Here is a 13,433-nt window from a genome sequence, read left to right on the forward strand (position 1 = left end):
TCACAATTTATTGGATCTGGGTCAATCATGGACACTCAGCTGGTGGCACTGCTGCTCCTTACTATTTGTGGTCAGATGAATCCTAAATGAAACTTAAAAGGTCTAACTTGATAAATTCTACCATCATGTTTCCTATCTTTAACTGAACATAAGATGATAATAATCAGTGAACCTGTGCGCCTTTTATGAATTCACAGACTTGTTGTCAGTGTGCCAACAAGCCCATTTTTCTAACCACAGGTGTCATGTTTTTTTTTTTCATTTCATACCCAGGAGGTATCAAGTAGGAAAAAGAAAGCTCTAACCATACTTAAAGAAAACCTGAAGAATTGCCCATCATGCTCAAAAAGCTATTAGTATTTTGTACACATACCATGCAAGGAGAAAACATCCTAATCACAGCCAATGCATAGGAAACATCATATTGAGAACAAAGTTTACAGTCAATGTAATTATGCAGATAGGGGTATATCAGCAAGTCTGAAATTATCTTGACAGGATAGGTAGCCTTTTAAACATCCAAAACTGAGCTGTAGAAAATGAAAAGGCAAGCAAGAAGACAGCATCTGAAGTCAAATCAGATGATTGTTATTTGTGAAGTGGCCATGTGACTGTACGGCCATTTGAAAATACAGAATAGCGCCTATTTAGCATTTGAAAATTTTATGACCATTCAAAAGGGAGTATGACAAACCATGTAATTTAAGTTAATTTAATACTGACTAAAACTCATCTAGCAACATTAAAATTAAAAATTATGAACAGAATGATTTAACATGAGGGGAAGCCATTAGGCCTTTCTAGCCAAGAATATTAATGAAAACCAAAACTTCTTTTGCTGTAAGTGGCTCAACAAAACCCTTTGAACACAAAGTTAGTGACACACTTAGGAACAGATTACAAGAAAAGTTTCCAGAACAGGAATGTTAGTATTAATAATAGACAATTTCACAGTTTTGGGATAGGTCCTGGGTTAGATTTTAGATTGGGACACCTCCTGTGTTGTGTCCTTTCATTGGGTGTTCTGGTTTCCTGATGTGCTGGCCATGTTAATTGGCATCTCAACATTGTCCCTGCGTGCTTACATCTGCCAGTCTGAAATGGACTGTTGTCCTGTCCAGTGTGTGGTTGTGCTCTGCACCTCATGAGTTTGGATATGTTCTGGTTTTTTGTGACCTATAACGGGAATAATGTTATAATGGATATATGGAAAAATATTGGTAAGAAAAAAACTTCAGTGTTCATTTATACAATGGCTGTGCCTCTAACTGCAGCCAATTAATACAGGGGTGGGGAACGTCCAGCCCGCGGGCCATATAAGGCCCGCAAAATCATTTGGTCTGGCCCTGCCAAGGCAACCGCAGGCGTAGAGATGGGCGATAATTCGATAACGATTATTATCGCCATATAATTTTCCTCTATATAATTTTAACAAAAGTTCGATATATATGTTTCTGTTTGCATGTTTGCCCATGCGCACAAAATACTGCGCGAGTGCGCGTGTGTGTTGCAGACCGGGCAGCTAACAGATTTGTTTAATTTTTCTGCTGTTTGGCAAGTGTTGTGTTCTTAAAATAAAGAGTTGTTTAGTTTACCAATTAACTGTCTGGTTTCTTCAACTTTCACTCAGGAGAAAAAATCTGCCTTTAAACTTGAAAGAAATAATGATTTGACATTTATCGGGATAATTATCGATATCGACTACTATGAAAATTTTTAATGTGATATCGTGATAACATGACGGGACAGACACGCATTGTTCTCGTCAGCTGCCCGCGGCCCGTCTGCCTGTATTGCGGTGACTCAGAGGACAGGCAGGCTGGGAGTGTATACGTTCTGAAAGTGTTAACACACTGTGTTTTACGAACTGTGGTATGAAGTCAAGCAGTTCATGGAGATGAAGGGAAAACCTGTCAGGGAACTCAATGATAGAAAGTGGCTGTTTGATCGACTGCGCTCCAGACTGACCGACGCAAACCTGGAAAAGCAGTTGCAAGTAGCAACATCATCAATACAAGCTAACATCACACGCCTCACCAAAGGGAGGCAGTTCTAGCCATCACATTAGGGGTGAGTTAATTAAATGTTTAACCAAATATAGCAGGCTAATTTTAAATTGATAATATTGTATGGCCCGCAAATGATGTTATAAATAACCAAATGGCCCTTGGCAGAAAAAAGGTTCCCCACCCCTGAATTAATAGAAAGTCCAGAAATCATTGGCCAATGAGTAACTCTGTGATTAAATATTCAATTGCTGTCTTACGTAACATTTCTATAGCAACAGTCACAGATAAAAGTCACATTTTATAGATCATGCCTTTTCTCGGTATTAAACAGCTGGTAATGTAGTGAACGGAACTTTGCAAATCTGAAGTCTACTATTCGAGAAACTAAACATAGAAAACTAAGTTCAACATTTCAATTTCCCCCTTGACTTCAGACAGTAATCCTACAGCTGAGCGAGACCCTTTTACAAAAATAAACAGCTAACCGCTAACTCTTTCTCAGTTCTTAGAAACTGCAGATAAACCACTTTAATGAGGAAATGCCATCAAACGTTCTGCTTCAATACCTCATACCAGAGATAAACCTCAGTGAAAAATATAAATTTATAATGCCTGGCTTTCTGAAAAAGATGAGAGTAGATAAAATATAATTTTATACAATTACTAGGAACGGAAAATTTGATGGAGCCTGTTTTAAAGCACTTCATACATTTGCAGGCAGTATAGATATCTGCAAATCCAGACAAGATGACAATTCTGGAACACTCCTACCTCAGAAAACAATATGTTGCAAATGCAATACCAAAGCAGCAAGACAACTGTAATTTGGAGTTTTTGCAAGTTATTGAGATAGGATTTGGAGAACTATATTTCAACAGACTTATATCTCATACAAAATGCATACAGGGGCTGTCATGTGACAAAGTGAGTTTATCTGTAATAAAGAGGCAGGGACTGAACATTACACACCCAAATATAATCATTTATATAATTAAGAAAACCTAAATTGACTTAAAATGCAGAAGGACTGCATAGTTGTAGGCAAGTTTTGTTCACAGTACACCTCAGTATTGCAGTTCAAAAGATCTGTTTTGAACAAGCAAACCTAAAATGGCTAGTGTTCCAAGCACAGCATTTTTTATGATTAATTAATTTTTTCAATGTACAGGAATAAAAGCATTTCTATTATTCCACAATAAATGAGTAATCCAAGACTTTGTGTTAAGCAGGCATTTGCAACTTCAGTGTAATACATCAGTGCGAACAGCAAAAACGTCTGGGAAAATATGTAACATAACAGGCTGTAAGCATTATATTAAATTTATCAGCAGAGGACATCAGACACTAAAAGTGAAAATTTTAAATTTTCCTTATTTTCTTAAAATAACTTTTATTAAATACAAAAGCAAAATCAGATCATGACATTTCATTACTTTAGTAAAAAGAAATGCCGGAGGTCTCCTCTGGTCTGAGAGCAAACATGAGCCTAAAGCCTGGAGGCTTCTAGTTGAAATCCAAGCTTTGGCATCCCTAGGTAAGTAGTACCGCTAAGCACAGTCTGGGTAAATGGTGAAGTCATCTGTCCTTGAGCTGCTGATGATGTCTGTGAACTGTCCATGTCCTTCACTGAGCCATCAAGCACTGCTGCTTGCATTACGGCCTCATGGTGTGAAATGAAGCGATGGCGCCAACAGTATGCGCTTTGGAACAAACATGTGTTGTCTTATTTGAATCAAATAAATAAATTATTTGACTGGAGTGGAACCGGTGAGTCTGGTAATAATTGAACATTCGTAATAAACAGATGTACAAATATACAAAAAATGTAAAAATTAGCTTGAAGATAAAGTAGTTAAATTACAACCGACACAGGGACGGGGAAAGAACGCATCGGTGTTTCAATGAGCGTTATAGCTAGATCAAAACAACAAATGACAGGCTTTGAAATAAGGTAAATACCGAAAATAACTTTTCTGCTTGACAGATTGAACGTTTCGAAAGCATACAGGACATTCAACAAAATGGATCCAAGTTATACACAGCGTACCAAAACAGTATCAGATTGGAACCTATTGCTAATAATAAGTGTACTATTCATGCTGTATTAAAACACAAATAACAGACATAAGACATACTTCCTAGAGCCTGTACCTATACTTTTCACACAATTTTATAAAACCCAAGACCTACTTATTTTACAAAGTTTTACAATACAATTTTATCTTTGTGACTGCTCTAGTTGAAACAAGGGCAGAATAAGATACATTTTCAAATACATTACACATACACATTCACTGCTACTTTCTATGTAACACTAATAAGCCTATAAAATACAAACGACTAATAACTGAATAAACAGGAATAAAGATTGTTTATTAAGCTTCTTAATTCTATTTTAGAAGCATTTGGGCTTCCCCCTTTTTTCTGCAGTGTTACATGTTTGAATGTTTGATTTGTGGCAAGAAATGTATCCATAGCAAACTGAAGAAACATCAGTGACTCAAACAGGAAGTTGTGTACTCATAGTCCTAGCGTTAGATTACACGAACCTTAACATCTTTTCTCTGAAAGGATGGACAAAAAAAATAGTTCATATCTGACCAAGTAAAGGCAATCACTTTAAATTAACACACTTTAAACATTACACAATTAAAATCGAAAGCAAATGCAGAGAACAAATGAAGAAAAATGTCCCCATTAATGTTTTATAAACAAGTTAAATATTTATAATATTTTAGTAATTTGCTTTATTCTACTCATTTGCCTAATTACTAGCAATTCAAAAGCTATAATGAATCCTAAAATAATTAAAATCTTAAAATGTAAACATTAGAAACCCATATTTATGAATGAAGGATTTTTATTTAAAAAAAATACTGGGTTACTTTAAACATTCATAAGACTGTGTAAAGGGTATTATACTGAGAAATAACAGCTTTACACATGATCTCTCATCATTGATGTTACTACAGCCAATCACTGGTTTGATGTAAATTGGATCAGCCCTGTTCCAAAGAGGCCTGTCAGATATGTCATCTTGTTATAGCATCATATTATGACTTGGATGTTATAAAGCTTATGCACAGAATTAAGCATATAATATGATGCAACAAATGGCTTACTTAATTAGAAGCAACTGAAGCAAAAATTCTTATTCAGCTGCTTCATGAAGGAAGCCATTGTATCAGGTTCAACTGTCTGGGTTCTTTCCCCGGAAAGACTTGCAGAACGCTCTGTTTAAAAATGTGTGCAAGCCTTTGTGTAAAACCGTGATACCTGTTCTTAGTTTGAAATGCACTTCCCATGGTTTCCAGTTGTCCTCTGGTTTTTGTTTCACTGTTGACTTTGTAGATGTCCATTGGGCTGACCTTGGCAATTCCTTGAGGGCCTATTCAAGGTAATGGTGCCTTGAAAAGTATTCACCCTCCTTGCAATGATGTCCTAATTGTGTGTGTGCCCTGAGAGATGGACTTGTGTCCCGTCCAGGGCCACCCTGCCTTGTGCCATCCCCCACGATGTCTTTATCTGGATAAAGAGGCTAGCAAAAGCATGCATGGACAAAATCTCACTGTGCAAATTAAATATATGGGACGTCTTGTGGTTGCAAGAGACCTTTTTTCAAGTTGAGGTGTTTCTCATATCTTCGCTACTTGCAGAAGTATTAGACTGTCAATACAGAATATTTTTTAAAGTATAGAAACAATGAATTTACCTTGAATAAACAAACTTCTAAAACATGTAAACCATCAGCAAGATATTCAAGAGGTCTTTATATCTAAATTACTCCAGATAACAAAAAAGGCATATATTTAAGATCTGGATTAATTCTCTTAATAATTGTTACTGGTAACCTTTGACTGAGGATGATGAAGAAAATACTGTGAAAACTGTGAAATACACGTGTTTCCTCAAAAAAATGGTATGGTCAAGTGTGTGACCTGACAGATATTCCTTGGCCAGTAGTTGATAAAAATATTCTTCTACGTTTTTTTTTTTTTAAATGTATGTTGAGAGTCTGGCCACTATTTATGATATGCCGAGGGATAACCTAATTTCTTTGTCCCGTGACAGCCAATAAATTACTTTTAGTGTTGACCTTCACCTCAAAAATGTTAGTAGACCATTGAGTATTAAAAATGCAATTACGGTCCCCCTGAGTTTAAAACAGCAAAGGAAGGTTTTCTCGCTTAATAACATATGCCATTAATATCTGTAACTACAGCACAGTATTCTTTGTATTAAACCCTTTTTAGTCCTAAAAAATATTCCCAAACCACCAGATGGTGACATGAGATGAAACCTACAGAAGCAGATAGCTGAAGAATGACTGCATTCCACATGTATGTGTGCCGAACATCTCACAGGAATAGAAGATTTATCCAGCCTTACAAGTGACCATAGTTTTTTTTTTTATGCGAGTCAAAGAACTGCCTGAAATTCTATTCGTCTACTCCCAGGCAGAGAGACAAAATATTTTGTAATGCAAATTAAAGCTCTAAGTTCCAAAGCTACAATTTCAAGCAGTAATGCTAAATGTTTGTCTTACCCCCAAACCAACCCATCAGTTTCTATTAACACACCACACCCCCAGCCCTACGGATGTTTTTTCCAAAAGTTAAGTAAGGGTCTATGCCCCTTCAGGCATCACATAAAGTGAAAAGTTAAGTTTTAAGTTTCATAACAGCCACTGGCTGAGAAAACTGCAGAAAAATCTTCACCATATTGACCTGTGCTTAATATAAATCAAATAAGAATAATAATCAAAATTCATCCATTGAACTAAGCAGGCACCGGGCTCTGTGGAGAACTAAACCCTGAACAGGACAACAGTACATCAAATGTCACTTTCACAAACATACATGGGCAACATGTAAGACATAGTGTCTTTTGACTATGGGAGGAAACTGGAGTACCCAGGAGGAAACCCATTTGAACACAGGGAGAGCACCCCAGCTCTGGAACTGAGAGGCAGAAATGCTAACCACGTGTCGCCCGTCAACACAAGAATACTGCCAGAAGGGAAGATAAATGTGCTGTTCATATTGAAAATGGCAGAGAAGAACATGGATCACCTATGGTCTTACCTTAAAGATCTACTTTGATCTGCCTCTGCACCGCAAATGCCTTCTTTGCTTACCAAGTACACTGTCAACGTATTGTATATTCACTTACCATAAAGGTAAAAAAAGTGAAGGTATCTGCATCAGTTTTTTCTTTCCTTTCATTAATAAAGGAATACAAACAGGTTATGGAATTAATTAATGTGAACATACATATACAGATATGACTAATTCTAAAAACTGAAATATGATCATTTAAACTGCTATACATTTAATATGATTTTCTCTGCAGAGAAAACACCCCCGCCAGCTGAAAAAGATCACAGTGTTGACTTTACTGTGACTAATTAGCAAAAGGAAAAAAGGGAGTCAATCCACACTCTTGAGTCTATAAGCAAACAGGTCAGAGTCAATACCCTGGTAAGCCCTTTCACATGTGTAGCATAAGTTCTACAATTTCAATTTCTGCTTTAAGATTTACATGCATAAATGTGGTTTCATTTAAAAAAGTAGTGCTGCTGATAAATGTAACTGGCATGAAATGCATGTTTTCTTAGGCAGAATTCAACGATGCCTACTTTTTACTTCTGAGATTAATTTAATGTTAAGAGACATTCACACTTAAGTTTTCAGGTAGTTTTTGAAAAGGGGTGTTTTCCTTAAATACATGTTTTTCAGAGTAACAGTACTTTTACTTGAGCACATATCTGAATACGTTTTATACATCTGCACACTAAACATACTATGTTGTTAAAACATAAGATGTAATTAGAATACTACTCACATGTGTAGCTACTTTCCTATTTCCTGGAGACTGGTTTGAATTTGACTACACTAGAGTGACTAGAGAAGATATTAGCTTGTCAAAATGATATGTAAATAACGGTCACCCAGTTCAATTTTAACAGTATGACAAGTGCCAAACATCACCACAGACACTCATCAACCATTTTCATATATATCAGAAGGGCATAAATAAGGCAAGTGTGAAAAGCTTTTAGATGCTGCAGTAACAGCAGGTAGGCAAAAATACATTTCATCGGATAAAACCTATGGCAAGCAGTTAGAAGAAATACTTTATTCACTACAGCAAGTTTAAGGTGGGGAATTTCCACAGCTACAGAAATGTGTCACTATTCTCTAGTGTTTGACGGGACAGTAGTCTGCTCTGATGAATCATGATTTCAGCACTGCAGCCACAGCAGATGTGTGTGGATAAAAACAGGTGATGTCTGCAGAGGACAGTCCAATGTAGCATCTGTCTCGTGGTGTTGGCTGGCATTTGTGTTGGTTAAAAAAGTATTTTTGTGATAGTTGTTCAGGCTTAATAATGCCAGTTACATCATATAACTGAGCACACAACTCCTACCATTCTTTCATCACAATACTGATTTTGTGTCTCACACCTGTACGTTTCAGGAAAGTGGTACTGCCTGCCACAACAACAAACTCGAAAAAGGAAAAAGGCATTAAAACGTCTCTGGCGGACTTCACATAACCAAAATATGAACCCTGAGAAACCAAGGAAAAAATTGTCCACTCTGCACCAATTTATGGCATTTGAGGAATACTGCACATATGATTCAGGAACTGGTCAAAAACAAACACTACAAATGTACATGATAATACAACTAAATATCACAATAAAATGGTATATTGTAAATCTATCACTTAGGTAAAGGAAATAAAAAACATGGATATACTGTATGTTTGCTGGATCTTATGTAATTATGCAAAATTAATGTAATAGCAAACACCACACACACATGTTGTGTAGTTACTGAAACTTTCACTGAGCTTGACAAGCCTGGGCAATTTTCCCAGCTGGGCATTATGCCAAATGCTATATCACAAAACATCATATTTGTAAATATAGAATGTGCAAAAACTATAGTCAATCTAAAAATGAAAACACAAGTCAACCAATAAAACTATGTTGAGCCTGTAAAGTCGTCTCTAGCCTTTCATTCCATATGCAACTGACAAAAAACTGGGACCATTCGTTACAATGCAAAAACGAGATCACACTGAGAAGTAGCGGCTGAGTAGTTGGTACTTGGGCAGGTGGCAAGGGGAGACTTGCTCACTAGGCAGATTCATCTCACCAACCTTGTCTCTTGCATGGTTCATCTGAAAGTTGCATATAATAGTCTATCGCTTGGTTTTATTCCACTCTGCTCTTCTTCCATCCAAGACCCCAAAGACCAAATGGTGGATAAGCGAATTTGCTAATGTAATATTACTTTATGTCGAGACCGTACTGTACTGTCATATTGATGGGACCAATGTGCAGCTCAGTACCTCACAACCTACAATCTTACTCTTGCATTAATGTAATGCTGAGGAGGTAGGTAGTTCTTAGTTAAGTGGCAACCTGTTACCTTTTATAAACCATAATGTATGCAAGCTTCCAGCTGGTAAACTCCAGCACAGTCAAGTACACACACCTAAACATGTATGTCAAAGCATAGTAATATAAATGAAAATGATTTGGTGCATACTTTGTATGCTAGTAAATCGATTCCTCCAACTGTTTTTGGTTACAACATTACAGGTCGCGCAAGTTACACAATAGCATGATTGTTTTTTCTGTTTGTTAAAGTTTCTATAGAGCTGTGTTCACTTTGCCATAATAGCATTGATTGCAGAAGCAAGAAGAACCAAATTTAATCTTGCAGCTTTTCATAATAAAAGCTTATTGATATAACTGATGAATTAAAAAAATATATAATAGGTTTCTTTTAAATTGTACACAATTGTACATAATTGTAACAATTGTGACAAACAATACTTGATAAGAAGGTGATGGAATATATTAACTTATGTTAATTGTATTAGTAAGCAGACCAGTGAACTGAAGGTGGAAGCAGCATTGGCAGCAATTACAACTGCAAGCATTTTTTGGTAAGTTTTATTTTTAATTTTGCACACCGGCTTGGTGAAAACTTTTCCAATTCTTCTTGGCAGTGTTACTCAAAATGCCTCAGTTTGGAGACTACTATCAGACAACAGTTTTTAACTCTTTCCATAGATCTCAACAGGATTCAAGTCAGGACTTTGACCAGGACACACAAAGACAATCACTTTCTTATTCTTAAGGTGTATCTCTGACCTTGTGCTTTGCATTATCGGCCTGCAGAAATGCTAATTTTCGCCCTAGCTTCAAGTTTTTAGCAGACTGAAACAAGTTTTCCTGGAGTACTTGCCTAACGTTGCTCCATTTTTCCTCCAGTCCTAACACGTTTTCCAGTTCCAGCTGAGGAAAACCATCGCTATAGCATGATGCTGCACCCACAATGCTAAACTGTAGGGATAGTTTTGACTGGGTGGGAGCTGTGTTGGTTTTGTACCAGTATCACGCTTTACAGTTATAAAAAAAAGTTCCAATTTCGTCTCATATGACCACAAAACTTTTTGCCACATATTTTCATCATCTAAATGCTTTTTTGCTAGCTACATGTGGGATTTAAGATGGGTTTGCCTCTTTTCATTATTGGTCAGCTTTGCTGGAAACTGTTGACTGATACACATTTTCTCCCATTCCAGCCATTGAACTCTGCGGCTCTTTCAAAGTTTTCATTGGCTTCAGAGTAGCATCTCTCATCGGCTTCCTTCTTGCCTGGCAGCTCAAATTTAGAGGGACAACCTGATCCAAGCAGTATCAGGATAGCACAGTGCAACTTCCTTATATTGATAACTGAGTAGATTGAATTCACAGGGAGATTCAAAAACTTTAAATACTTTAAAAGATACTTTTGTACCTTTTCCCGATCTGTGCTTTTGACTTTTACTGGTCTGCTATGAAAGCTCCATAGTCTTCGTGCCTAATTCTTTGCTTGAAATTTGAAAGAATAAAAACATATATTATTGCAGACAGACTGAGGCCACTCAACTATGCATCTCATTTTGCGGACCTCAATTTAGGGTTGCCACGTGAAATTGTTCAATACTGTACATATGAATCATTACTTTTTTATTTTATTTCGTATTATCTGTTCTCTTTTTGTTTGTTAGTCAAATGTAAAGTAGGTTGTGTATATAGCATTATATAACCATAAGAATTGTTTAAGGATCTGAAAACATTTGCACTGTATGTATAAATAATAATTATTATGATTACATTATGAACCAAAATAATAAAAAATTATCTTAAAAACGTCTGCACACCAATTCAGTCCTTAAAAGGAGGGAGACGCGCCCAAGAAATGGAATTTGGCTTGGAAACTTGACAGTTTATGGTCCTTTAAGTGTGACAGTAAAGGCACAGCACTGTTGTCTAATATGTGAAGATGTATTCTTAGTCAGAGCTCTAGCTACAAACCTCTGCAGTCTCTTCATTCTTCTATGCAAACTTTTTTTTCCTCTTTTATCTGTTGTGTTCTTTTGGCATTCATCACCTTCAGGTGCCAGTTCCAAGCCTGGGTAAAGGAGGAGGGTTGATCTTGAGTTAGCGATAATCCACTCTCCTATAACCCGACCAAACTATAGAATCAAACAATAAAAGCTCATGCATCACTGGCAATTTAACAGACTGCTCAGTGTATATAGTGAATTAGAATCCAATCATCAACATGATGAAAGGGCTTTGGAGAAAGTTGAAAGGACTCAGGTTCGATGTAGAGTGTTCTCTGCAAACCATGAAAACAGAATGAATATTTGAAACATCAAGATGTGCACAACTTACCACTAAAATGAAAAGATCATTAAAATTGAAGAATAAGAGAAGTTGGTCGGATAGATGCTAACAAGACACTTGTCAGCAAATGTCTGAAGAAGCAGACTATATAGATACAGAATATATAGAGTTTTAGACATACTATAAGAATGGAAAACTGCAGTACTGCCAAACAAGCATTAATGTAGATAACTAATCCAAACACAAAATGCTGCCCTGACAGGACAAGAACTACAGCAAGTGATCAATAAAGCCCAACGAGTGCTGAAGCTAAGCTACGACAAGTGAACCACATGGCTAAAGACAGTACATGATGAGGAAAGAGGTCTGCCAAATGTGATATTAAGACCAAGAAGTCTTTGTACTGTGTATTTCAAAACATTCTGAAACATAAAAAAGAATCTTGGGGACCATAAACGTTGATACATTTTCATGTGAAAATAATTGTTATAAAAAAAACTTTCGCTTAAGAAACGGCATTTGGAAATTTCTCCATGCTGTTATCTTCTTTATGTTTGAAAAACACACTATACTTGAAACATCACAATACACTAAGCTTATCAAGATAAAAAAAAAAACTTCAACTTAACAGAAACTAAAAATGATTACTGCTCTCTACCTAGAAATCCCAGCAATACAATAATGTTTTGGGGGAAAAAATGATTATGAGTGTTTCTTCTTAGATTCATCTGAACATATAAAATGTATCTGTAACAGTGGAAACAAATCTTTATCATTAGCCATAGCTCTTAATTTCCAAAACAAAAAGAAACCCCACTATTTAACTCTCATTATAAAAGATGCATTAAGCTATGTTATTAATGAGCATGCACGGATGTTCAGTTGCTTTTTGGTATGTTAAAACTCTTGTTCTGTATTTCTCATTATCCATGCCACTGGCACAGAATTCCTTTCTACTAACAGGAGTAGAAAACTTCAAATTTGTGCTTCAAACACTGCAAAATGTGACATTTGTTTTGTCATGATTCCACTCTAATTCTTAAACATAAACAGGAATGACAAGTCAAAGACATTTACAAGATATAAAATATGGTTCTAACCCTTAATCAAGAAACCCACATTATGAAGCCCAAACTCACTGCAATGAAATCCACCTTGTATATATTTAAACATTTATAAATGCCTGCCATTACAATGACTTTTCTGATAGATGTAACTTGGGTCCTCACTTACAATAGGCTTGATAGCGCTTCCTTTTTCAAAAACAATGCAGTATGATTCCTTAAGAATGGTAGGATTGCCAATATGAATCAAAACTGTATTTGCTTAAGTACAACTGAACTTTCCCTGATATACTGTACACTATAACTGCCACCTCCTTTATCATATGTTTAGGATTTTAGAGTCCATGTGTACAGTACAGTGTACAGTTAAATTCTGACATATTTCTGTCCCCAAAACACAGAAAAATTACTTGACACTAGATGGTCTTCAGACCTTTGCCGTGTGTTGGTGTTCTTGTATAAGCAAGAAAGTATTATTCAGTTTCAATGCAGAAAATTACTTGGTAGCAAATACAATAGTTATAGAATAGTAGCAGAAGCACTGCGGTCAATTTCAGTAGTAAAATATAAACATGGGCGGATCACATGAAGTGGAAAAACAACATTAGTAAGGAGTTAGCTTGTGATCTCTGGGGTGAGGACTTGTTCTTTATGTGCAAAAAAA

At 36.2% G+C, this 13,433-nt stretch overlaps 1 protein-coding gene across 2 annotated transcripts in view; it reads right to left on the reverse strand.

Annotated features, from left to right (window-relative positions):
- Nucleotides 1-13,433, reverse strand: part of rbpjb (recombination signal binding protein for immunoglobulin kappa J region b) — a 77,635-nt gene that overhangs the window by 38,626 nt on the left and 25,576 nt on the right. The window contains exon 2 of one of the 2 annotated variants that reach the window (XM_088628067.1): nt 11,391-11,487. The exons of the other annotated variant lie outside the window; for it this stretch is intronic. Coding sequence (XP_088484193.1) covers nt 11,391-11,407 — 17 coding nt within the window. The 5' untranslated portion in view covers nt 11,408-11,487. The remainder of the gene's footprint in view (nt 1-11,390; nt 11,488-13,433) is intronic. 2 annotated transcript variants of the gene reach the window in all.

This window comes from Lepisosteus platostomus, chromosome 1 (genome assembly GCF_059453375.1).
Source record: "Lepisosteus platostomus isolate fLepPlt1 chromosome 1, fLepPlt1.hap1, whole genome shotgun sequence".
Classification (NCBI taxonomy): domain Eukaryota; kingdom Metazoa; phylum Chordata; class Actinopteri; order Semionotiformes; family Lepisosteidae; genus Lepisosteus; species Lepisosteus platostomus.